The sequence below is a fragment of the Macaca fascicularis genome, chromosome 10 (genome assembly GCF_037993035.2).
Source record: "Macaca fascicularis isolate 582-1 chromosome 10, T2T-MFA8v1.1".
NCBI lineage: Eukaryota > Metazoa > Chordata > Mammalia > Primates > Cercopithecidae > Macaca > Macaca fascicularis.
Window position 1 is genome coordinate 77,070,062 of NC_088384.1, and position 27,247 is coordinate 77,097,308.

General features: G+C 39.8%; 1 protein-coding gene across 5 annotated transcripts in view; it reads right to left on the bottom strand.

The window, feature by feature from the left end:
- SNAP25 (synaptosome associated protein 25) overlaps nt 1-27,247 on the bottom strand; it is an 87,294-nt gene that overhangs the window by 14,281 nt on the left and 45,766 nt on the right. For 2 of the 5 annotated variants that reach the window (XM_005568353.3, XM_005568354.4), the window contains exons 2-5: nt 17,090-17,224; nt 14,929-14,970; nt 7,533-7,581; nt 75-192 (exon numbers count right to left, since the gene is read on the bottom strand). In XM_005568353.3, coding sequence (XP_005568410.1) covers nt 75-192; nt 7,533-7,581; nt 14,929-14,970; nt 17,090-17,161 — 281 coding nt within the window. In that variant the 5' untranslated portion in view covers nt 17,162-17,224. Of the gene's footprint in view, nt 1-74; nt 477-7,532; nt 7,582-14,928; nt 14,971-17,089; nt 17,225-27,247 lie in introns of all 5 variants that reach the window. The other 3 variants (XM_005568355.3, XM_015457785.3, XM_074004775.1) reach the window with 2 other exon arrangements.

The following is a 27,247-nucleotide window of genomic DNA, read 5'->3' on the forward strand; positions in this document are numbered from 1 at the left end:
GCAGGAATGAGCTTGTCAAGGCTTGGAGATGGGCCTTGGGAAACCAAAGCTTCAGGCAGGCAGGCAGCACCTACTTGTTACAGGGACACACACAAAGCCCGCAGAATTTTCCTAGGTCCGTCAAATTCTTTTCTGCTTCTTTCATGTCCTTATTGATTTGGTCCATCCCTTCCTCAATGCGTTCCAGTTGTTCTGATTAAACACAAGTATTTTATCCCCACAGAATGAAGCAGATGGAAAAGGACAAAGAAAAAAAAGACAAAACTTCAGACATTCACTTTGACATTAAAAAAGAAAAAAAAAAAAAGAAAGAAAGAAAACTGGACGCCACAGATTAGAGCTGGTACCCAGTACCTACTTGTTACAAGGACATATGAAAAGGCCACAGCATTTCCCTAAATCTTTTAAATTTTTCTCAGCCTCCTTCATGTCTTGGTTGATATGGTTCATGCCTTCTTCGACACGATCGAGTTGTTCTGGTTAGGACAAAGGGATGACAGTGTGGAATGAATTTTTTGGGGGTCTCCAACAGAACATGAGAAATGACTATGTGAAACAGAATTTGAAAGAGAGATATTACAATGCATTGTCCAAGAGGATGCATTGTTGAAGACTGCTACCGCTGCCCTACACAGGTATGGGTGGAAGGAAACAAACAAGATGCTCAAAATAGTTTGTAATTCAAACATGATGGGATGGGGTTGAAGGCCTGTTTGATTCCGAGTGTCCAGGAAAACAGCACAGCATATTCACTTACTCACGCACCAGTGAAACCCAGGAGGAAAAAACAAGGTGTTAGTTTATGTTTTACGCATTCTAATTCAATGCTACTAGAGAAAGTATCTGCTTCAACTTTAAAATATCTCCATCTTTTGGTTTTTAAGCATCCTCAACCAGATAAGGGTAGAAAATAGAATCCATTTTCTTCTTTGGAGACAACAGCAGCAGCAGCAATCATAAGCAATGGGTATGGCTCCTTTTCTTCCCCTAGCAGTGGTTGTCTAGCCAGAGGGAGCCATGGTCTGCACTTGATTGTGCATATGTAATTCATAAAAGCTGTTAAAAAAAAAAAAAAAAAAGAGTAACATCCACACAGCAACATTGTAAGTCCTGGAACATTGCAATTCCTCTCTCATCCTATGACTTAATTTGTTATGAATGTTTTGGAAGGCATTTCACTTCTCTGCCCCCTGATTTCCAAGTCTATAATGGGGGGCATGCTCCAAGCCCGGGCAGAGAGCAGGGAGAATGAATGTCTCTTTGGAAGTAGGATGATGAATTGGAACATAGGACAGTATGGTATCCCTGCTGCCAGCATAGCTGACCTTAGTGTATCTCAGACATAGATCAATAGTCATCAGAATGAATCATACTTCTAGGTTGCCAGGGTTACATACACCAACTTGATTAATTTTTTTGAATTGTGTCACCAAATTGAGATAACTACAAGTTCTATGAAAGGATTTTTAAAACAGCTTTTAAACGACCATTAAAGGAAGGCAGCAATGGATGTCTCGGCTGTCTAATTACAAAACCTAATTACATTTCCATTCCTCTTTTCATCTATATTTTCATGCATGCATGCCTATGCCTCCTGGAATAAAGGCATGCCTAGAATACAACTGATAAGTACATTTCCAGCCTAAGGGCATATATCATCACTTAAACACAATTTCACATTAAGTTATACAGTGGAAATTGTGCTTCCAAAAAAACCAAGATATATTCACTAGTGACCCAAACTGCCAGACTGTGAATTTGGAAAATAAAAGCCTATTGTGTTTTCTTTTGTGAGGCTAAAGAACAGAATTCAGTTCATGAGGAATCTGCTATTTCTCCTGCGCTTTTGAAATGACAAATGAAAACAAAACTTCATTGTTTATCTAGCATTGAATACCTGGAGGAGATAATAAGGTAGTGCAGGAGAACTTTTGCTGAATAAATACAGGCACAGCGATGGCTTAAAAAAAAAAAAAAATCCTTAAAAGGGCTAAATATGGCCGGGTGTGGTGGCTCACGCCTGTGATCCCAGCACTTTGGGAGGCCAAGGTGGGCAGATCACCAGTGGTCAGGAGTTTGAGACCAGCCTGGCTAACATGATAAAACCCTGTTTCTACTAAAAATACAAAAAAATTGCTGGGCATGGTGGCGTGCGCTTGTAATTCCAGCTACTTGGGAGGCTGAGGCAGGAGAATTGCTTGAACCTGGGAGATGGAGGTTGCACTGAGCTGAGATTGCGCCAGTGCACCCCAGCTTGGGCAACAAGAGTGAAACTTCATTCCAAAAATAAAAATTACAATTAAAAAAATTTTTTAAAGGGCAAAATATATATATATACACACACACACACATATATATAAAAATCAAGAAGATGTTTTTCTTTTCTAAGAATTTCACTCCAGTTTTCTTTTAAGAATGCAATAAATTAGTCTGTAGATCAAGGTAAATATTCAAGTGGAGGGACTGGGGCGAGGAGGGAAAGGAACTCCTCATCAGATGAAGAACCATTATATGTACAGACAATAGAGATGCCAAATCCCAATCAAGTAATTGCTAAGGGCCTCTGGGAGTGCAGACTTGAGATGGATTGGAGGAGACATCTGGGCTTAGAAGGAGAGATGCTGCCCCCAGCTAATGACAGCTGAAATAAGCATAGATTATGGCATGAGGACACATATGCAGTTATCTGTCCTTCTTGAGGAGTTTCTCCTAAGTTACAAAGCAAGTTGATAATTTTTTTTTTTTGGTCAAAATATTTACTCTCTGATAAGATAGCAGGGACCCATCCACTGTGCTTCCAGAGATTAGGAGGTAACATATATATGTGAATTGGTGCACAGGTATTGGACCTATGAATTAGATAATTGATATCAAAAGGGAAAAACAAACAGGCAAGTCTAAATCCATATTTCAGAAAGCTGAGCTCTGCCATCGGTCACCAGCTTAATTTGGCAAAGGTTTCACTAAAAGAGAAAACTCTGAAGCTGAATTTGATTCAGAAAACTATTCAGAAAATAGTTAATTTAGAACACTATTTTATAACTACCAATATCAGTTGAATATATATTTACATATGAATTCTAAGTCAAACCTTTAATTTAAAAAATATTGTGGAACCATTTTGTTGCAGAAATTCTAGCAATAATATTAATTTTTAGAGTGTACTGAGTTATGTTTGTGGAGATGTTTGGCATATTGGGACTTCACGGCACTTCAGTGATTTCTGTGAAGATGCTTTTCAGGAAATGCTTAACAGCATCTCATTCTGGGATGGACAGCAGCATCTCTGAGGCTGATGCAACACATCATCCAGTGTTGACTGCTTTTGATCTCCCTAAGCTTGTTTTCTGACTGGTTTCTGTTTATTCTTGAGGGCTGGGAGGAGAATAACATTTTGAGTAGGGAGGGCGTCTTCTAGTAGGTGACACTATATGTTGGGGCCAGAGCTTGGGCTTTCCTTTGCCATGATGTTGGATCACTGGTTATTTGTGATAGATTCACCAATGACAGGATGCTCGATGATCAATATTAATGTTTTCCATTAATATTTTTCTAATGACTGGTGAAAACAAAATTTCTACTAATCTCTCCTAAGTAAGCCAACTTGGGGCCCTTAGAATTCTCAATTTGGTAAAAATCAGTAGAAGAATAGTAAGCATTAATACTATTAATCTAGTATGCAGCCTTCATGAGTATGTCCAGTTACAAGATGCTGCCTTTATGAATTTCATTTTTCTTAGCATTTATGAACATAGAGAAATGTATTTAAATTTAAACAGCTATATGCGGCTATCATGACTAAGTCATTCATAACAGATATTGGTGAGTGAACTTTAGCTAGAGAGATGGTTTTTCAAATGCCACCTTGTAGTGCCATGAACCTTTTAAGATAGGTGACTCTCTGGACAGGGATTTACATTGTCTTTCTTCTGTCAGACAGTAGTCAAATATTTCACTGTTGAGTTTGGAGTTGGTCCCAGGAGATTTTCCCAAAAGTCACATCTTTTTCCCAAAAGTCAGCATCACAACAGACATACAACTCAGCAAAGACCAGCAAAAGGAACAAAAGATATAGAGGTAAAAGCCCACATTAGTGCCAAGGTCATTTGAGGACTTCTCTTGGTGACAAATTTTCTAGAGGAATAAAAGTCCCGGGGCTCAGTACATTTCCAGGGTTAGCTGTCATGCTCAGTGCTCCTTGGTGTCTCCTGATACCTGGGCATAAAGCAAGAATCCCATAGGAAATTTCCTAGTGAATCATTTAACAGGACAACCTGGAATGGCCTGGCCTGATCCAACAATGGTTGGGATGGTTCTTTAGAAGGATGGCTGTTTCTTGAGGCTCCCGTGCCGCTGTGAGGTAGAAATAGTCAACACTTTTGGTGCTCACACATAAACAAAATTAGTAGAGGATAACTGAAGAGAAATTTCGAAGTAGTTACTGATCTAAACAAGTAAAGGCAAAATTAAAATGCACTATAATGGCAATGAAGATAGCTGTTGACATGCTCATCTGTCAATCAGAAAGGTCCTTCTGGGTCCCTACTGCCTAAAAAAAAAAAGAAAAAAAAAAAGGTCCTAAGCTCCTATTATACTATAAATGAAATGTGTACTATTTAAGACTGGCCAGAAACCACCCACTTTCAGGGGTGTTACAGTTGCATGTTTCTTATCAGTATCTATCTACTCACCACACATCTGAGTAAACCCAGTCTAATCCTTGTTTAACTGAAGAATTCAGCATTTACTGTGGTATGGCCATAATTGAAATGTCTTAGCCGAGAACATTAAGTGTCTCATGGGGAAATCTGTCAAACAGACATTCTATTCTGCTTTGTTTCTCAGAGAATAATACAAAGCTGATTCTGGAGATCATTTTTGCTAAAGAATGTATATTTTTGCATTTTTATGAAGATTTCAGCAAATTATCTCTAGATTTTCTTCATCAAAGTACAATGCAATTTATCACTCTTGTAAGCCTGTTATTCATGTTTTCTCTTTTTGATTCCAGGTTTGTATATATTACTTTCCATGTCTTTATGTCAGTGCTTTATTGTTCAGGAGAAAAAGGCTCTATCCTAAATCTTTCCTAAGTGTACCCTCCATTGCAATGTCTCTTTTTCCACCCCCATCAAGTTACAAATTATTAACTTAAAAAATAAATAAGGTGAAACTGCTAATTATTTGAGTGTATACGTTTAAATTTTGCACTGGAAATCAGGTACCACTCTTCTTTTGGGCACACATTGTTTAGTTATTTTTTTAAAAAGCAATGACTTGCTGCTTCCTGAGTTTCAAAGCCTGGAACATTGTTACACAGATCCAGCCAACAAGTCACATAATAATAAAAAACCCATTTGGGGAGTTCTGAAGACTTCCCTTGCCATTGCAACACCTTCAACATGGAACTCTAGTAGACTTTGTTATTTGTGTACAACTTTTGACAATTTGTATTGTGAAAATCGAAGGAAAAACGTTGGGGTTTATAATCAACTTTTTTCAAACATTTTTCTACATTTTTTTGGATCAATTGGCATATATTTATTGAAAAAGTTTAATACAAATAAATAATGTAAGACCAAAAGTCTTTATATGACAGCCAGATGCCTCCAGCTGCGCAGGTAAGCAGTCTGCCACAGTGTTTACATTGAGGCCAGGCTCTTCCTGGGATGCTTCAAGCCAATGGCTGAGCACAATGGGGCTACTGGTGCTAGAACATTTCTACCCAACACAAGGCTCCTCTAATCAGCAATCTTTGCTCTTGGGCTCCCCATCGACCTGGCTGAGGTCTTCTCAGAGCAGCACTGCAGTATGAAGGTCTTCCCACCCAATTCTCCTTCCTTTGCCATCTACTTTTATAGGCATCAGACTTGCTTCATAGTCTGAAGGCTGTCTCTGCCTGCTCCCGCCCCTCTCCCCTTGACCTATCACAAACATTTCCCCAGTAAATCTCTTTTGCTTCTAATTGCTTCCTGGCATTTGCTCCCCAGGGGACTCCAAATGATGCATCTTCCTCCAGTCCCTTCCTGCTCCCACCCCAACTCCACAGAAGTCAGTAAATAAAGATTTACCTCATGTATTATATTGCTGGCAGAACAATTCTTTTATGGCTGTACCACAATTAATTGGGTTGCTCTCCCCACCGACAGATATTTAAGTTGTTCCTAGTCTTACATTATTATGAGTAAGCTATATGCATTCTTCTTCATATAACTGTAAATGTATATCTGCACTGTAAAATTCTAGGAGTGGAGTGTCTTGGTCAAAGATGGGTACACTTTAAAATGTGAAGATAGTATCAAATTATTCTTCAAGACATTTGTATCAGGCTACAGTGCCCAGCTGTGGAATAAAAGTTTCTGTTTTCCCAACATATTCACAACACTGGTTATTATCAATTTTTTAAATTTATGCCAGTCTGCTCTAAAAAGTGGTATCTTGTCCTTGTTGGTGATTAGAGCATGGTTTCATACATCTGTGATGACATCTTATCTTACATCCATTTTTCCTTTAGGTTGCTGCCCTTTTCTTTGATGTGCAAGGGCTCTCTGAATTTTAGGAGAAGTGCTTTGTATCTGTTATCTGTTAGGCATGTTCCCTCCCACAGCTTGAGATTTATGCTTTGAGTTTATTTATGGTTTCCTATGTTGTGAATACATTGTACATTTTTATCTCTGCCATTAAAAAAAAAAGTCAAAACATTTTCTAATGCTTTTGCAAAATATGAATAAAAAGAAAAAACTTTGCAGAAATCTGTTTATTATGATAAGAATTCAGAATGGAATCAGGTAACTGACTTGTGGCCAGAATTATGTACAATCTCACCATAGGGCTAGATACATTGAGACAAAGAAAAATAATGGTATTACCCTTTTTAGTTTCCACGTTAGGTATAGAGACGCTATATTAAAAGGCCGGCTCTCTGATTTTCCTTGCTTCTGGCATTTCTGTAATAATCTTTAAAACAGGCCAAATATTTCAATTGGTTCAATGTTCTATTTTCCAGATAATTCCCCTCAGGTTATATTCTGTGAAAAACAGCTCCCAGGTATTTAAGAAATACCCATAGTGATTTGGAAATCAAAACTACTAGATACTGAGTTAGGATGGTCAAAAGAAGTAGACAACATGATATGGCATATGCTCATTCTATCTATGTATTACTAGAAGAAAACCAAATTTATTGGGAAAGTTTAGGGGCAAGGATAATAAGAAAATTCTTACACTGTCCAAAATACTATCATTTAAAAAAAAAACAAACCATGGCTTTTGCCTTCAAAATTCTGTTACCCCAACATATATAACAGAGAGAGGAGTATCATTGATTCACTCATGAAGAAGGTCTCAATATTTCCATACATTTACCAATCTTTTCAACAGAGAAAGTAAAAAGCAAGATGAAAAATTTAGAACCCTCACATTCATGTACGTGTGTAACACATGTCAAAACGACCACCTGTGTATGCACAAATAATTTAAAATGCACATTATTCAGAAGAGGAATTGTTCTTACTGAAGAAATCTGAACTTACCTCCTTGTTCATCCAACATAACCAAAGTCCTGATACCAGCATCTTTACTCTACATTCCAATAATGGTAGCAAAGTTGAAAAGGAGTTAGAGAGAGAAAAGAGAGAAAGAGAAATCAGTAAGCGGACAATGAGCCCTAGAAATGGAAAATGAAGAAGGACCAAAAGAAAAAAGGGAGGAAGTATGACAAGAGCCCTGAGGGGTTATGGAGGGGTAGAAGAATGGGCCACCTGTGGACTTGATCTACCAGTGATGCTTTAGGCAGAATGAGGAAATGGAGCACCGTCTCCATGGGGTAGGGCTGGGGTGAGGCCTGCATGAAATCGGAATACACATACTTCATATTATACTGTAATTTTGTTTGGAAATAGACATGTCTATAGTTTTTATAACACCAATCACAGAAAGCAAACCTTTGGAAATCTTCTAGTCTAAATTTTCTTCTTTGGCACCATCTATCCGAAAGTCTTCATCAGTGAAACTGGGGAGGGACGCCCCATGGAAAGATGTGCAAGAATCTTGGTGGTGGGGGTTGAGGTTTTTAGGTTCATCAGAAGAGAATATGGCTTCGCAAAGGTTGGGAGACACAGCTCAAAAGGAAACTCATTCGCCTATTTTCCCTCTCTATAGAGAGGGTCTGCAGTATTTAGAATGGGTTTGAGATGAGAAATAAGGGCTCTTAATTCTGAAATCTAACATTCTGCATAATAATCTAGCGTGAGAAAATAATTCCTTTACAAGCTTTACAGAAGATCTTTTGTGCCAGAGAGGTCTTTCAAAGGCACCCCTCATCTCCTTACTGTTCAAATAAACCAAATGCCACCTGAACCATGCGCAGGAAGGGAGTGGGAGTTGGTGGGCAGGAAAGAAGGAACAAAGATATCTGTATCACTAATACTTAAGAATCTTCATTTCTAGAAAGCCTAGTCAGTTAATGCCTTCCATTGTACAGGGCGACTGTTAATGGGTATAAAATGGCATTGCTTACAGTTTGGATGAATTGGTTTTTCAAGTAAAGCTCATGGTACCTCCAGAAGCAATTCTAAGCTAGGACCTCTCTCATGGTGCTTATTCTCCACTGATGTACTTTGAACTAAGAAAGAAAGAGAGAGATGCTAGTGGAGGCCAACAAAGGGCTTTTAAAAAAATAGTATTTTAACAATTAAATTTCAATAGTGCTTCTGAAAAATAAAGTACTGAAACTGATTTCTGTGAGCTTTTAGAAACTCACCATTTTAGAGAATGTGTGCAGTTAAATCTCCAGGACACAAAAGCCTACCTTGCCTTTGAGCACACTTTGATAGGCTTTAGTGGCAAAGTCAGGATGTAGTGTGGACAGGGCTGGCCCAGGATGGCCTCAGGAGTCTTTGACAGCACAGACTCTGAAGCCAGACTCTGGGCTGGAAGGCTGGTGATTTCGTTCCCTAACTGTGGGGCCTCAGGCAAGCGTCCTGATTGTTCTGTGCCTCCGTCATTCTCTCCTTTGTAAGACAGCAATGATAATAGTTAATATCTCATTGAGGTGGTATGTGCATTAAACAAATTAATATGTGGAATGTGCCAGAGTGAAGTGTTTCTAAAATAAGTGTTTTTAAATAAATATATTCAGAAAATGCATCTATAGCAGGCTATCTAGGCAAACTAAAAATATCATCATTATCAAGTGTCTGAAGCTTCTAGACCACTACTTTTCAAACTGGAATGTGCATATGAATCCTCTGCACATGAATCATCTTGTAAAATGTAGATTCTGATTCAGTAGGGCCAGGGTAGAGCCTGGGCTTTTCATTCCTAACAAGCTCCCTGACACTTGGAGCTGGTTCATGGACATACATTGAGTAGCAAGGTTCTAGACCACAAAAGACGTTTCAAAATATTTTCTTTACATGGGTTGTAAATAGGCTTGTGTCTGTACTAGCCTGTGTTTTAATGATTTCTTTGCTCTTTTCCGCATTCTTTATCCATTTCTTGTGAGACGAAATTATGAAAGGCAGATGGTTATTCAGGCATAGGGATGTGACAGTGCAGGTTCTGCTGAGGGCAGAGACATCACGGAGAGCACTTTCTCCTCGAGGGCCCAATCAAGCCACACGTGAAATCTTTGCTCCATTCTACTGGAGACAGTGGATGGGAAAAAGGTGAGTGATTTTAGTTTGGTCAGTCCAGCTCTCATCTGCTTACACTTTCTTGGTATTCTATTATACCCATTTATTTTTATGTGGAGCCCTGGAAGTATAATTTCACATTTGTCCAATTTGGTGCTGAATGTTTTAACACTAGAATGATTCACAGAATTAATTTGAGGGAGCAAGAGTTTTTTAGGTTGCCCCAATTTGGAAGAACAGAAGCAGAGAGCACTGATGTGGGAGTCAGGAACACTGGGTTGTCCTCTTAGCTCAGCCAGCAACCAGTCATGAGACCATGGAAGAGACATCTGACCTTCCAGAATGTTTCTCCATGTTTAAGATAAGGATAGGGATGCCAAGTAAGATTGAGAAGATTGAGTGGTCCATAGGTTGGTTAATCACTCACAGGCTCCTTTTTTCCTTTCCCTCCCTCCCTCCCTCCCTTCCTTCCTTCCTTCCTTCCTTCCTTCCTTCCTTCCTTCCTTCCTTCCCTCCTTCCTGCCTTCCTTCTTTCCTTCCTTCCTTCCTTCCCTCCCTCCCTCCCTTCCTTCCCTCCTTCTTTCTTTCCTTTCCTTTCTTTCCTTCCTTTCTTCCTCCCTCCCTCCCTCCCTCCCTCCCTCCCTTCCTTCCTTCCTTCCTTCCTTCCTTCCTTCCTTCCTTCCTTCCTTCCTTCCATCCTTCCCTCCCTCCCTCCCTTCCTTCCCTCCTTTCCTCTTTCCTTCTTTCCCTCCCTCCCTCCCTCCTTCCTTCCCTCCTTCCTTCTTTCCCTCCCTCCCTCCCTCCCTCCCTCCCTCCCTCCCTCCCTCCCTCCCTCCCTCCTTCCTTCCTTCCTTCCTTCCTTCCTTCCTTCCTTCCTTCCTTCCTTCCTTCCTTCCTTCCTTCCTTCCTTCTTAGTGTTTATTGAGCCTCTACTCTGCCCTAGGCACTAAGGATAATGGGTAGATGAATAAATGACTTCTCAAATGTGTTCCTTTGTGTGTGAGACAATTTGGTCAGGAGGGCAGAACCAGGATCTGGGAGTCATTACTTCTGAATTCTAGACCTATCTTCATAACGCTAGTGCTCTAAAGTCACCTGTTCTGTGTCTCAGCTGTCAAATGGGGACAGTAACTCTTCCCTCATAATTTCTCACAGTAGTTATGAGGGTAAGATGAGCCTCAGAGGGTCCGCCTCTCAAGGTTCACCTCTATGGGAAGCTGACATCTCCATGAGTTCAGGAAGTAAGACATTGAGTAGAATCTCAATCCACTTAGAATGAGCTGTTTTGTTTCCTTAGATCCTTTTTTTTTTTTTTTTTTTTTTTTTGTGGAATTCTCAAAGAAAAATAATGATTGTAAGAGATGCTGGTGGTAGAGAAGTATGATGTGTAAGAATTTACACTCTGAAATCAGGTAAATCTGGGTTTTAACTTTATCTCTGCCATTTATACCTGGGTGTCTCAAGCAAGCTACTTAACCACTGTGTACCTGAAGTTCCTCTACAGTAAAACAGAGATTAAAGTAGTAGTAGAAGGAAGCTAACAAGGATTAAATTAGATAATGCACATTTGATGATGATGACAATGATAGCTCCAAGCATAGTACCTGGCACATGTCACCTTGGTACATGTTAGAACTTGCGTTTGGCTCCGCTGTTTTGCTGACAGCTTCTATCAAAATAACTAGGTTGCTTTTGGGGGGAGCTAGAAGCTTAAGGAGATGGGCAGGGATAGAGACATGATTTCAGGGAGGCAGAATATTACTTTCTCTTATTCCTTAAATAGTATTATGTTTTAGTAGCTAGGAGTGTGAGGAGTTGGTTCCATTTTTATCTTAGCTCAATTCTTAGTTTCTGTTTGAGATTGCTGGGAAAATCGCCTACCTAAAAACAGGGGAGTTGGAGATATGAAGGATTACTTTTTCTTTTCCATTTCTTTCTTTTCTCTTTTATTTATCTATTTTAATTTTTTAAAAAAATTTTCCAGATGAACTAAGACAATCTTTATAGAACGTTTCAAATCTTTCTTTTGCCATTCTGAGATGCTTTCGCCTAAGTCCAAAACATTTGAACTAAAACTAGAACACTCCAGGCATTCTCTCCAAAAGACCTCATATCTGCATGTTTGAAAAGGACCCCCCAACCTGATTTTTTTCATTTTTAGTGGGAAGTCTGGCATACACCGCTTTAGAATGCTTATTCTCTTCGCATGGCCAAAGTGTCTTGAAAGATAAATTGGCATAAAAAGAAGGATGCTAAAACATTCATGAAATATTAGTTGTGCAATAACCACTCCATGAAAGCTATGTGGTGCCTCTGAATTGGCCTGCCCTAAGGCTGTGGGGCTTTTCCTGGGCTTAGTTTACATAGCCCAAGGCATTGATGTGCAGACTCCATTTCCTGCAGTTAGCATTAGCAGAGTTAACTTTTTTCCTGGAATTAAATATTCCCTCCTTGAGGATACTTTAATGAGTCTCTTACCAGAATCAGTTGTTCCCTCCCCTATGCACCTAAGGCAAATATGGCCTTGAATTTGCAGAGCTACTTACATATCTGTTTCCCAGCAAGACACCAATTTACATCTTCCTTCCTTATCCCCAGAGTTAGGCATTCTGTGAATATTTGTTGAAATGCATTCACCAAAAGAAAGTTCCTAACTCCAGGCTGAGAACAAAGTGCTACATGATTTCTAACCTTTTTACCTATCTATGGCATTCATTTTTTCTGAACTTTCTCCACTCACCTCTGTGTAGTTTTACATTACCCTTGAAATGCTGATAATGATGACTATTAAAAAGCAAGGCCCCACTCCTAACCACGGCTACACCCTGGAGTGTATTAAGGATGGTGTAAAGTTGTATATTCCACTGGAAGTGAGATTGTTTGCCTTAGGGAGACTTCACAAGTTTAGTAACCTTTCCTGTCTTTGAGACTGAATTTCAATAAGGATTCAGCTCAATTGAAATTTTATGGCACTGTCAAACCTTGGGATCATGAGTAAGATCCTGATACTTCAATCCTCAGGTTTTCCAAATGATTTCTGCCCTTGATGAATATTTAATACAGATTCTCTTTAGAGAACACCCTTTTTGATTGAAAAGCAGAATATCATCTAAATAACCAATGTCCTAGACATCAGGATGTTTGACCACAAATATAAAATAACCCAGGAGGAAGTAAGAGCAAATCAATCTACTCTAATAACACTTCGCTCACAATTTCCTAAGCATGGAAAGTCTAATAGCCTCCTCTCATTTATTAGAGGCAGGAGATAGCTTCCATCTCTTTTGCTCCTTGTTCTAAGATGTAGCTTCGTGCTTGATTGAAAACTGCTTTAGGAGAAACAAAAACATACGATTCGAGAATCCTACTTCAACCAATAAGCTTTTGAGAGATTTTCCCCTAGAATAAATTAGAGCAGATACTCATTTTTGAAGACTGGCCAACATGGTTTGCAGTTTAAGAAGATACATGAAAAAGTGACCATGTTTCAGACTCTTGATTTGTAAGGGATCAGTTCAAGGTGTGCATTCTGATTCATTTGTTCTTCTCCTTTCCACGGTCTAGGCAGCATTTCAACATTGCACAGGCAGGCAAATTAGTGATAGTTCTGATATTTCAGAAACTTACATCAGATGTGCACACACGTAAGCAAAAAAAGAAAAATGAGATCGGAGGCTATGGTTGAAAGTCATAAGGATGTATTATGATAATGTAATAATATACAATCAAATAAATATCTCGGTTGACTTCTGGGCTCCCTTCAGGTTAACATCAGAGCTCATGTAGGCATATCACTAAGATGGGCTTCTTTTATTTTTTTCCGCCTGAAAACTCGAGAGAGAGTAAGTCCATGCTAAGAGCCTTGCCTGCACTCCTAGATTTAGAATATCTACCTCCTTCTTCGTCAAGTATTTCTGCATGAGCAGAAGCGTTCCCAGGACAGTACAGATAAAACATTGCTGTTCGCTTAGACAGAATGCTGCTTCCTTGTGCTGAGGGCTTGCTTTGCTAGGGCTGCCTTCCCGTGTGGCCCATTTGTGCCACATTGCAGGCTTGAATTATCATTTTGGGGGATAACAGATTTTGTTATGTAGCCCTACTCTCTCAACCCCCGCCCCACCCACTTCCCTGGCTTCCTAGGGAGTGCATGCTTGCCACCTCCTTCCCACTCCTCCAGTGGCAATTCACATTTAGCCATATCTCATTCCTAGGTGAGAAGCTGAAGCCACAGAAATAAGAGAAGGAAGACATTGCCTCCTAGAGTGTGAGAGGCGGCTGCCTTTCCTTTTACCCTTTGTAAAATTTATCTTTTCTTCCCTTTCATGTTGTTGCATGAGGGGAGTAGGCTCATTTAATCATTCTGCCAGAGAAAGCCCAAGATCTCTAAAAATGATAATCACACATGAATCTATACACTGATAAGCAGTTTCAGAGCACAGCTAAAACAGCATCTCACTGAATAAAAACTATTAGGCTTGTTTTATTAGGTTAAGATAAATATAGTCCAACCCATTCTTTTTCCACTTCATCTCTCCCTTCGGGCAAGTTCAATTAATCCATTTATTCTGCTGGCCGACTGCTGTACTACCAAATTGGAATGAGTGAGGTTTATGATTCCAAGTGCCCTTTTGATTCCATTATTACTGTCTGCCCCATTTTACCCATTTAAAAATAGTTTGGGATTCATTAATCCTGCCTCGCAAATGGATGCTTAATCCAGACAGGAATATAGAAAAGCTTCTGTATTTATAATATTGGACTTGATATTTCCCTTTCTTAAAGGCCTTTCCTATTTTTTTCGTAAATTTTAGTGCTTAACTTTAAATAGAACAATTTCTTAAAATGATATACCTATATGCATTACATATTTTTAAAAGTCATATATGTGGCTAAAGTTAGAACAGAATCTCAAGATTAGATGTAATTTATAGGCACCAAAATAATTACAAATAATATTTTATGTAGATAATTCCTTTGTATATTAAAAATTGCTCTGATTTGCTTAAAGTGATACAATCTTTTGTGATTTCTTGAGAGCACTGACTTGGAAATTCTATTCTTCTCTGCTTCCCAGACTACAGAGGTAGCTTGGGCTGGGAAGGAGGGTGATGTTGCCTTCATGGCTATCTGGCAACTTAAATACAGCATCTCCCTCATTCTGAGCCTTTCTGATAGGCTACATTCACACTGGAATCTATGGGATCATGGACTAAGGAAACATAATAGCAACTAGGAAAGGATATATCAGCATAAAGGATTTGTTTCTTTATCTTAAAATACTGTCACTTCTTACCTCTTCAACCAGTTGCAGCATACGACGGGTGCTTTCCAGCGACTAAGATTAAAAAAACAAACAAACACAAGCTTTATGAGTGCAGGATCCAGAGGTCTTGGAAAGTCAGAAATACTGTATTTACTTGAGAATCACAAAGGGTCTCTATCACATATTCTTTTCAGTTGGCAAGTGAAACACAAAATGTCATTACGTTTTCAAACTCTTTCCTATCAGGCTTTTTACATGATCAGATTCCCTAAAGCAATTACATTAAAGCTTATATTCATAAAATCAAAACCATATGAAGCTGATCTTGATATCAAAGACAAAGTAATCTGGAGAAGATAATTTTGCATGCTCAGAATGCATGAAAAATTATCTCAAATACTCAGAGGATTAATTTGGCCTCCCTGGGCCAGGAATATTAAATTTTAAACACGAGCACAATTTTTCATGAATCGAGATGAATATAACATCAAGTTTCTTACAAAGCTCCTAGAAACACAATTGGAAGTTCTTATCAATACAAATTAAGTTGTTGCCTTAGGGTGAAAAAAATCAAGCATGTTTGAAATGACTAGCCTATAGGAGACAGCTATAATAATTATCTTCATCCTTAGATAAGAAAAAATGAGATGGAAAGTCTGAGCTCTGCAACAGTCCCCCAGGCATGGCGTTGTCATTTTTTTCCTCAGTTCTTTTGAAACGACTAGAATCCAACAACCAGTATGATTTCTCAAAGCTTTGCTTTTAAGTGACAAACTTATTTTGAACAAGATTCTGCAGGAACCTGAAGGATGTTAACTTCCCTGGAAGACCTGTCAGCTGGCTGCTTTTTGAAACAGAATGGCTGCAAGCAGCAGTCTGCTGGTAAAGGTTTAACTACTGACTCTCTGGGAAAAATATACGAACACATACATGTATTCAAGGTTATTATTTTACTGATGTAAAGGATGAATAGCACAACATTTATAAATAATAATAAAATATACGATACTCTCTTTATTGTAAATTCCGCATAGCCAATTGATTCTCACAGAAAGCTTTTACTGATTTTTGCTGAACTCTTGTATCTATAGCTAACCATGTGATGAACCAGAGTAGTTCTGACATGAATGTTGGTTGGATATTTTCATTTATGTTAATGAGTAAGAAGAAAATGAAACAATGAAGACATGTGTTGGAAATTTCTTCATTTGTGAATGACAAAAGGGATTTCTTTGCCTTAGAGAATCATAACTTTCAAATACTGGAAGATTTCCTCTTTTTGTGTTATTCATAGTATAATGGCTGCAGACATACATATTTCTAACTTTAATCTGCATTATTAATATTTTCTCCACTTTTTAAAGTCTAGGCAATCAGCGAAACAATAAGTCAAGTCCTGATCTGCAGTATTTGCAGATTCTTGGGTTATAAATACTTTTACTCTGTCTGATTTTTAAATTTTCAAATATTTTTAGAGGTAGGAGTCTCTCTATGTTGCTCAGGCTGGTCATGAACTCTTGGCCTATGCGATCCTCCTGCCTCAGCCTCCCAAGTAGCTGAGATCACAAGTGCGAGCCACTGTACTCAGCTCTGCCTGATTTTAAGCTACAACTTCATATTACTGATCATGAAGTTGGAAAGATACATGGTGACACATTATTACACCTTATTTCCACCCTACAGATACAATGGATGGATCTCAAGATCCTGGATAATAGTAAAATGTGGCAAAATAATTAGGAAGTGATGAGGTTTGAGTGTTTATTACTTTTGATTTTAATATAATCTATCTAATTGTCAGTTTATATGATTCAATTTTAATAATGGCTGCATTTAGCAACCAGCTTGCAAAGTTCCTGAAAATGTTAACAATCTGTTCTTAGAACTGAACCTTCTCCAGCATAGCACTGAATGTAAGACACCCAAAGACATTGCTTTCTTTTCTTAGAGAACCTTGACTTCTCAAGATTTCTAGAAATTGAGAGTTACGGCCAAGGCATTAATTTGTATACAGGTTTTGTAATCAACTCATTCTGGGCTGCAGAAGGCTTAGCTGTATAGAAAATCAAAGTCATACTACTTTTTCTAAAATTGAGACATTGAAAGAAAGCCTTTCCTTACCTAAACCTGAAAAAGACAAACCACTCAGGCCTTCATCTTTTGCCTCCCTTCCTAGGTCTCCACTCCTTACCTCATCAGCCAACTGGTCAGCCCTTCGCTGCATCTCCTCCAGCTCATTGCGCATGTCTGCGTCTTCGGCCATGGTAGCGGTGGGGAGTGGCTGGGCGCCTGGGCTGGGGGGTCAGTGATGGGTTTGGCTCTGGACCTGGAAACAAGTAGATTTGAAAATATGAGAGCTTATATATGTTCATGTAGGTGTGTGCAAAGACCAGAAAATCTAAATGGCCCATATTCAGTCTACATGACTCAGTTTTCTGATCTGAAAGCCATGCTCAGACAGGGGTCAAGAGAATTGTGCAATTTCTCCGAAAGGTGCCACAAATACATACTTGCCAATTCTACCATGGAGGTAGACACCTATCTACCTATGAAATATTTCTAAAGAGACAAACTACCCAAGGGTTGGGAATGATGAGGTTGGAGGGGTGTGGTTTGGGGTTAGTGCACTTTTATCGTCACATTTATTTATTTATTTAAATAGCTCTATTAAGGTATAACAGATATACAGGACACCCCACATATGTGAAGTGGACAACTTGAGAAGTTTTGACATATGTATACGCCCAGAAAACCATGACTGCAATCAAAACAATGAACTTAGCCATTATTCCCCCAAATTTCCTACCCACCCAGTGGTCCCTGCCCTATCCCACATGTCTATGCCCAGAAAACTGCTGATCTACTTTCTTTTCTTTCTTTTTCTTTTCTTTTTTTTTTCTTTTTGTTTGTTTGTTTGTTTTGTTTTGTTTTGTTTTGTTTTTGAGACGGAGTCTCGCTCTGTCACCCAGGCTGGAGTGCAGTGTCGCGATCTCGGCTCACTGCAAGCTCCGCCTCCCGGGTTCACGTCATTCTCCTGCCTCAGCCTCCCGAGTAGCCGGGTCTACAGGCGCCCGCCACCATGCCCGGCTAATTCTTTGTATTTTTAGTAGAGACTGGGGTTTCACGTGTTAGTCAGTATGGTCTCGATCTCCTGACTTCGAGATCCACCCGCCTTGGCCTCCCAAAGTGCTGGGATTACAGGCGTGAGCCATCACGCCCAGCCTGATCTACTTTCTGTCACTATACATTAGTTTGCATTTCCTACAATTTTATATAAATAAAAATCACTTAGTAGGTACTGCTTTTTGTCTGCCTTCTTTCACTTAGCATAATTATTTTGAGATTTATCTATTTGGCAACATGTATTAATAGTTCATTCCATTTTTGTTGTTGAACAGTATTCCATTGTATTTAGAAGCATGTGGAAGCCAAAGGCAGAAAATCTTTCCTCTATTTCAGTTGTCATCAGAGGTTGCCAAAAGGGCTTGTGTGAGGGTGAGCTGCTATCACTCCAAAGAGGATGGGTCCTTGGCCCTGAAAGGTGACCAGTCCATTTCTTGGCTACTCTCTTGAAATCCCACATGGTACAAATGACGGGTACCAGGACTGAGTCCATTCCAGAGAGAGCCCTCCTTCCTCCTTCCTTCTCCAATATTTATTGAGCACCTGTAATATGCCAGGCAGTGTTAGGTACTAGAGATACAGTGATGGACAAGATAGCCAAATTCCCTGCCTTTACAGAATTCAGTCTAATTGGGAAGATGCAAGCAAAAGAGGGAATTAGATGATTCAGGGTGATTATAATTACATTAGGGGTCATGTCTGGTGTCATGGGTGCCCATGGGTTTGCAACAGGCCTCTCTGAGGAAGTCATGTCCCCAGGCCATTGAAGGGAATGGGGTAAAGGGCCTGGTGGGGTAGGTATTTGACAGGGTGAAAAACTCTCTGTGAGTAGCACATTTGAAGAAGGCATGGGCTCTTGTCTTGCAGCTGAGATGGTCAACTGTGCGCTTTATCCTCACTGTTGCATGGTAGAGCGTGATCTCTGGGAAATGGCTGTGCAGCCAGGAATTACATTTCTAGTTTCCATTGCAAGAAGTGGTGTTTTGTGGCTAGAGACAGTCCATGAGTGGTAGTAGAACAATGTGTGTCCCTGTCAGTCTAAGGCAGTTCAGAAGCAGGTATTCTCCTCCCTCTCTTTCTCCTTCTGCCAGAAAAACAGAGTCTTAAAGGATGGCTAAGCCATGAGACCATGAGACAGAAAGAACTTGGGTCCTCCATATCCCTGCATGGAGGAAAGTGACTCCTGGCCTGTAATACCTGAACTCTCGTGTGAGCAAACAATATTTCTATTATGCTATGGAAAATGTGAGGGTTGTTTTGTTATAGCAGCCTGTGTTACACTAACTAGTAAATGTCTGACGAAACTTAAAATGGAACAGAAACATTGCATATGAGCATGATTTCCTAACCAAAAAATGTATTTGTGTTTGTCCTTCTATTGAAAACTGAAGCTGGGAAAGGAAATTAGATTTAGGGCCTTGGGACACTACCATGTTTATTATTAATATTATTTGCATGAGAATGACAATCACTTTTTGGAAAAACAAAAATGAAAATTCCGTATGAAAAAAATTCAGGAACATACTCAATGGGAGGCAAGGGAACAAAAGTTCCCAGAGGCAGGTCCTGGATCTGATCCTGGGGGAGCAGGCTCTGCCATCTCGCCTCCCGGGTGCACGATTCTACTGCTTTCTCAACAAAGATGGAATTTTCTAGACTTTTAATTTAGTACATATTAATATCACTTTCCAAATTTATTGCTCTTGTGAAAAAAAAAATCATACTATTTAGGGCTCTTAGATAGGAGGAATCCTAAAGTGAAACTTCTTTGGAGATAACAGGTTTCACAGGTCTCTACCCAGTGACTGCTGGGCAAAGCATCAAATATGAAATCAGAGTAAAAAAAGAAATAACAAAGCTTCAGGGTTGCCTTATTCTACCACTGGCATTAAACAAATAATGGAGTAAGTTTATGTGAGGTTAGTTTTATGGGCAGTCATTTAATGACTGACAGAACATCTTACTATGAGCCTGCTAATTTTCAAATGCGTGTTCTGGCCACTAGAACATGTGCTCGTGAGATGATGTAGAGATGTGAACACTGTGTTTTACTTAAATACACGAGACTTTATTTCCATGTCTCCATTTTAGAAATTAGGATCTAGAAAACAGACACTGGAAGGAATTTACACCAAATCACTCCTGAATCTTAAGATGCACAGAAATGAAACTCCACTATTCCCAAGTGACGGGGGATCTATCCTCCAGAGTAAAGCAGTGGACCCGTGGGGAAGTTGAGTAGACTGTGGACCATAATTTAGTGGAGTGGGTGGATAAAGGCATTGGTGTGAGACAGATCTAGCTGGATTGTTGGCCCTGGTGTTCAGAAGCTGGGTGAGTCTGGGTAAGTTCATCGCCATCTCTAAGCTTTAGTTTTCTCAACAGGACAAACAATACCAATCTCATGGGGTTGTTGAGGGGAATAAATTACAGAAAACCTTGTTTGTAAAAAAGGATGTGGAGTTTAATATTCAGAAAGCCTCGCCCATTCAGGACAGCACCACACACACCCTAGGCGAAGAGTGGAACAAACCCGGTATTTGTTAATCAGCTTGCCTCTACTAACGGCTGGGCACGAGGCATGTTGCTGTGGTGCTGAGCACCCATGGAAGCTTGAAACCAGGGAAACCAGCAGAGTGCCTGAGCCTCCAGTCTCCAAGCAGCACCTCTCCCAGGAGTACCACGAGGAGACAAACAAGAGTGCCTTCTGGCCCCGTGTTCCATCTTTACATTTTGCTGCTGGGTTCCTGGTGGGGGAAATGTCTATCTTCAGCCAAAGCAAGCCATTGACTTTTCCTTTTAACAGGCCAGTTTATTAGAAGGCAGGGGACCACGTGCTTTCAGACCTGTAGTGCTATTGCTCTGTCCCAACTCCTTCAGGTCTATTTGCTGATGAATGTTTCTGTGTATGCTCTCTCTCTTCTCTCTTTCTCTCTCTCCCTCTCTCTCTCTCGCTCTCTCTCGCTCTCTGTCTCTCACACACATACTCAAGTTTCCTGTGTTTCCTTGGCAATCTCCTCTCAAAGTTATTATTCTCAGCATGTGAAGAACAGCTGTAGGGCGCCCTGGCTCCAAGCTGACAGCAGCCTATCTAGGTCTGGCTGATGGGCAGCTGGTGCCATGGCGGAGAAGCCATGTGGCAGATACCCTTGGTTTCATCACTTTCATGGTTCCCCCAGGAGCTCCCACACCTTTGTCCTGCTCTAAAACCCGGAGATAATGTCTGCGATTTGGGAGGAGGGCTGATGAATCCAATGGATCTCAAACACACAGAATTTCAAAGCTGAAAAAGCAATTCCCCCTCTTCTAATAAGAACGGCTGGAGAGTGGGCGCTGAGTGCACCTCCAGATCTTCTGTTGGGATGTTTATTGCTAGTGTTTAATAAATTGTTCCTATAAACCCCAAACTCATGCATGTTAGCATTCTAAAAGACAGCAGCTGAAGAGGCATAAGGATGTTTATTAATAGCAATTTCAGTAGCTGAAAGGATGTCAGTAGTGAAGTGGCATTTATGATCAAGGCAGCCTGTAATACATCCCTCATATTAGCACATTAAACTGCCATCTTGTGTGTTGCAGAGCAGGTAGAAAGAGGAAACTAGGAAGCAGAGGAAAATAAGAAGAAAAGCCACTCAAAACTATTCCCTGAGGCTCTGATGTAAGACAACCTCCCAGTCTATTAACAGCCTAACAGTATCTAATTAATTATCTCAAATCACCAGTGCTTATTAGCAAAGGGTCTGGCCCCTAGTAAGGGTTCAATTCATGTTAACTGACATGGATGAACTATTCTGACACCCCCAGGTAGCATTCAGTGTTCCCAAATCAGCACTTTTCAAGGTGTGGTCCAGGATAGAGCTTCTGAAACCTCCCCCAGAGTCAGAATAAGCAGAAATCTTGTTAAAATGGATTGCTGGGCCCCACCCTCAGGGATTCTAATTCAGTTGGTCTGAAATGGGGTCACTGATTCTGCATTTCTTTCTTTCTTTCTTTCTTTTTGAAACAGAGTTTTGCTTTGTCACCTTGGCTGGAGTGCAGTGGCGCGATCTCAGCTCACTGCAACCTCTGCCTGCCGTGTTCAAGCATTTCTGCTGCCTCAGACTCCCAAGTAGCTGGGGTTACAGGTGCATGCCACCACGCCCAGCTAATATTTTGTATTTTTAGTAGAGATGGGATTTCACCATGTTGGCCAGGCTGGTCTCAAATTCCCGACCTCGGGTGATCTGCCCACCTCGGCCTCCCAAAGTGCTGGGATTACAGGCGTGAGCCACTGCGCCCGGCTGGAGTCTTATAGTTATATAGAGTGGGAAACAAGGGGCAGGCTACATTAACCAGGGACTTTGGAGAAGTTAGGGCCCACAGGCCAAATCTAGCTATTTTTGTATTGGCCTTGAGCTGAGGATGGTTTTTACATTTTTAAAATGATTTAAAAGACTCAGAGAAGAAATTTTGTGACATGTGAAAATTACATGAAATTCAAATTTTAGGGTCCATAAATAAAGTTTTACTGGAGCACACACACATCCATTTGTTTATCTGTTGTCAATGGCTCCTTTCACGCTACAACAACAGAGTTGAGTGGAAAGACCATATGCCCCGAAAAGCTGAAAACAGTTACTACCCGGCTTTATGCAGAAACTATTTGCAGATTCTTAGCCTAAAAAGAATTAAGCAAAAAGTCTGAAACTTTCCAAAATTAATCTTAATATCCTCAGAGCATTATATATTTCCCGTAGACACACACGGTATATTTTTTCTGTTCATATGTGTCGGTAAAATCCCCTTTTCATGGAGCTTCTAAGGTGGGTTTAGTGTTTTCTGGAACATATTTTATTTTTAATTTTTTAATTTTTTATTTTTATGATGGAGTCTTGCTCTGTCGCCCAGGTGGGAGTGCGGTGGCACAATCTTGGCTCACTGCACCCTCTACCTCCCGGGTTCAAGTGCAACCTCAGCCTCCCAAGTAACTGGGAGTACAGGCATGCACACCATGCCTGGCTAATTTTGTATTTTTAGTAGAGACAGGGTTTCACCATGTTGGCCAGGCTGGTCTCGAACTCCTGATCTCAAGTGATCCACCTGCCTCGACCTCCCAAAGTGCTGAGATTATAGGTGTGAGCCACTGCGCCGGACTTCTGGAACATATTTTAAAACAATGCATGAAGTAAAACACAAGATATAGAAACAAATTTGCCTTTGATCGACTATTCCTACAGGGTTTTAGGATTGCAAATCAGATTTAATCTATACGATTGATTGCAATGTTACAGGGTGCCCTTGCGGCCCTCAAAACAATTTCTAACTTCTGCAACCAGCTGCGGACAAATGTTCCCAGTCCCAGTAGCAGTGGTGGGAGACAGAAACATCTGAGACAGATGTTTAACATCAGAAACGGAAACATCTGAGGGTCTGTCACTGTCAAGATACTTGCTTCAAGGTGGGCAGGCTGCAGTTATTCTTTAGTGTCAAGGGTAATTTGAAAAGCTCTTTATTCTTTAATGCTACACATAAGTCTATCTGAAACCTTCATGACATGGGGGGCAAATGGACTCCACAGAAAACTGTTCTTCCCTGACAAGGGGCTTACTTAGTTAGGTGCCTTAGGGTAAAAATGCTTTCCTGCTGAAGACTCTGAACTGAAATATGAGTTTAGTGCCCAGGAGGAGAGGTGAGTGTGGATAGGGCAGTGTGTGCTTTTTGATACACAAGGTGAATAGAGACATGGCTATTATGCTGGGGACATGGGTCATTAGTCCAAGTGCCAAAGGACAGGAATGTCTCAGGAAAGGTGTAAGGAAAGTGTACCCTGAGCTAATATCTATTTCTTTCAGTTCCTCTTTTAATAAATAAACCAAACTAACAAATATGTATAAATCAACACCCATCAGCTGAATTATCACAGAGAGCCGAAAACTACATCTTGATGTCTCACCACACTGTTCATCATCTGTATGAAGCTTCTGCAGGATACACCCTTCTCTTCCTGCAGACCCTGCCTATTTTCTGGTGGAGTTACACCTTCAAATTCAACAAAAGTTTATGAAAACTCACTATATTCAACAAAGCCTAAAGAAGAACAAAAGGATTTTATAAACCAAGCGGGACAACTCTCCTTATCTATTAATAATAATCATATTAACTAACACTTATGGAGGGCTTACTCTTTGTTGGGTATTATTTTAAGTGTTTTTCATATAATATATACATTTACACAAACTTTCAGTGACACACGGTGTGCATACTATTACTATCCCCACTTTGAGATTATGAAGCAGGCTTAGTGGTAACTATTAAGATTAGGCTAAATGTTAGATCAAGAGTTTGGGTCATTTAAAAAATATATTTTCAAGCATATTTATTCTCAAAGCAAAGTGTGTGGATATTTCATGTTTTAATTAAAATCTGGAGACTACTGGCCGGGCACGGTAGCTCACGCCTGTAATCCCAGCACTTTGGAAGGCTGAGGTGGGCGGATCACAAGGTCAAGAGATAGAGACCATCCTGGCCAACATGGTGAAACCCCGTTTCTACTAAAAATACAAAAATTAGCTGGGTGTGGTGGCGTGCACCTGTAGTCCCAGCTACTCAGGAGGCTGAGGCAGGAGAATCACTCGAAGATGGGAGGCGGAGTTTGCAGTGAGCCGAGATCGCGCCACGGCACTCCAGCCTGGTGACAGAAGGAGACTCTGTCTCAAAAAAACAAAAAAACAAACAAAAAACCTGGAGACTATTTTTAGCTTCATTTACATATTGGAAAACAACATAGAGTGATTTGACAGGTACACCTCAGTAAATTCCAGTTCTCACTATTGTTTATCATCTCTACCTGTATTTTAAATCACTGGTTCTTTCACACGCCCTACTCCCACCTTTATTCTTATTTATTTTTTCTTCCTAAGATGTGTTATTGTGTTGTTCCTTTTATGTCTTCTTGAATTGACAAATGACTCATTTACTTAGCATTTTTTTTGTTTTGGGTGTAGTATACTTACTGCTATAAATTGTCCTTTATGTGTGACTGTGGCTGTATCTTACAGGTTTTGGCATATAGTATGTTCTTTGTTATTTATTTCTATATAGTTTTAAATTTCAGTTTTAATTTCCTCTCTAATGCAAGAGTTATTTGAAAATGTGATGTTAAGATTGAAATATTAGAGGGTTTTTTTGTAATTTCAAATTTTATTTTCAGTATGTTGAAAGTGGTCTATATGATTTTTACTTTTGGGAATTTATTGAGATTTCCTTTGTACCCTAACACATGGCCAGTGGCTATGAATGTTTAATTTGTGTCTGAAAAGAAAGTCCATTCTGTCTTTGACTCTTAACTACCCATCTATTGACATCAAATCAAGCAGAAAAAGAAGGTTTATGTTTTCAAGCTCTTTAAATTCCCTAAGTCAATTTGACCTATTGATTTTTGAAAGGGGTGTGTTCAGGTCTTCAACAGTGAGTTACCTCCATCAATTTCTTCTGTTTCAGTCCATTTTTACTCTTTACATTTGGCAGCTGTGTTGTCATCTGTTTATATGTCCATGGTTGCTACCTTTTCATAGTGCATTATTGCTTTTGTCAGTATTGAAGATAAGTATTGCTACCATAACTCTGTTCCACTATGTTATTCATGTGGCATAACCTTGATCAAACTCAATCCAATCAAATATTCATTTCTCTTAGCCTTATGTCTCTCATCTTCATCAAACAAACCAAAACAACAGCAACAACATCAAACTAGTGCATCGAAGCATCTAAGTCATGGGTTAATGTGCTCTCATTTGGTTCACGGGAGTCACCCTTTTTTCTCCGGGTTTCTATTCTTGCCCTCCAGAAAGAGCCAGCACTTGGGTTTGCTTGGAGCCTAATAATATCTTTCCCTGGCTGTAGTGGCATGGGAATATGATCAAAAATGGGTTTAGTGCTATTATTTTCACTGGATGAAATTTCTTAAAGAGAATGCAACTGTAAGATGGAAAGTACTTATTCTAAGGGAATAGTTAAGCACAGTGATTGCTGCTGAGACAACTCCCTAAGGCCCCTTATTGAAGGGGTGAGCGAAACTGGTGGAGAGGTGATTCCTTCCATTTTCTGAATCATCAGAATTTGCCCCAGGTTTGAAGCAGCCTTTCCCTGTTAGGCAAAATCAGCTGCATCTATTCTAACATTCTATGCCACATAACTGTTAGTTGTCAAAACACTCTTCATAATAATAGTTATTTATCAAGAACTTGCAATGTGATAGGAATCAAACTAAGAACTTTATATAAAACTAGGGGGATTATATAGAAATCCCCAAACCTTTGGTACTCTAAATGTGTTCCCCAGACCAGCATCAGCCTCACCTGGGAGCTTGTTAGAAGTTCCACCCCAGACTTATTGGATTGGATCACTTACTGAACAACATATCAAGCACTAAGTTTGAGAAGTGCTGCCCCAAATCACATTTTCTCCATATTAGGCTGGTAGGTGTGAGAGGTGGAGTTCCCACCTTGGGGGTGACTCTGTGCCTGTGCTCCACTCTTCACCATGCAATGTTATTTTAACCTTGCCAATTTGCATGTCCTACAGACTTCCAACATCATTTACTTCCCAAGCTGACTGAAAGCTCCATGGGACCATTGGTTCTGAGTCTCCTAATGGTGCCCTGCACTGGAGGGTGGACAAAATGACCGACTTCCATGAGATAAAGTCTTGTATTCAGAAAACAAAGAGAAGATAGTTATTAGAAAAAGCACACTGATGACGTTTTGTCTCTCCTAAATAACAGGGTTTGTGAAGGCTTGTTATATAAGACAGGGGAAGAAGAAACTGAGGATTTTGTGTACTGGAGACTCTGTAGATGGTACTGATAAATTATTCTTTTTCCTTTGCAAATAATTAAAGCTCATGTCTTAAGGCAAATTAAGGATCAGAGCAAAAAGCACTTTCAGCAGATAACATGTTGTAAGTTTCTGTTTACATTTCTATCACTAAGAATGGATACTTCCTAAATCTGCCGTGTTCATAGATGTAAATTTTCTAAAGTATGGAATGGACTTGGCGCCTTGTTACTGTTTTTGAATATTCCTGTGCATGAAATTCAATCTCCTCTTTTCATAGCAGGAAATACTGGTTTTAAACTATTTCTTAGTTAAATCAAAAGATTGTATTTCAAATATGATGAACACACGTCTTGTGAATGAATTGATACACCATCTTGCATCTATTTTACACCCATTTTCTGGATAACAGA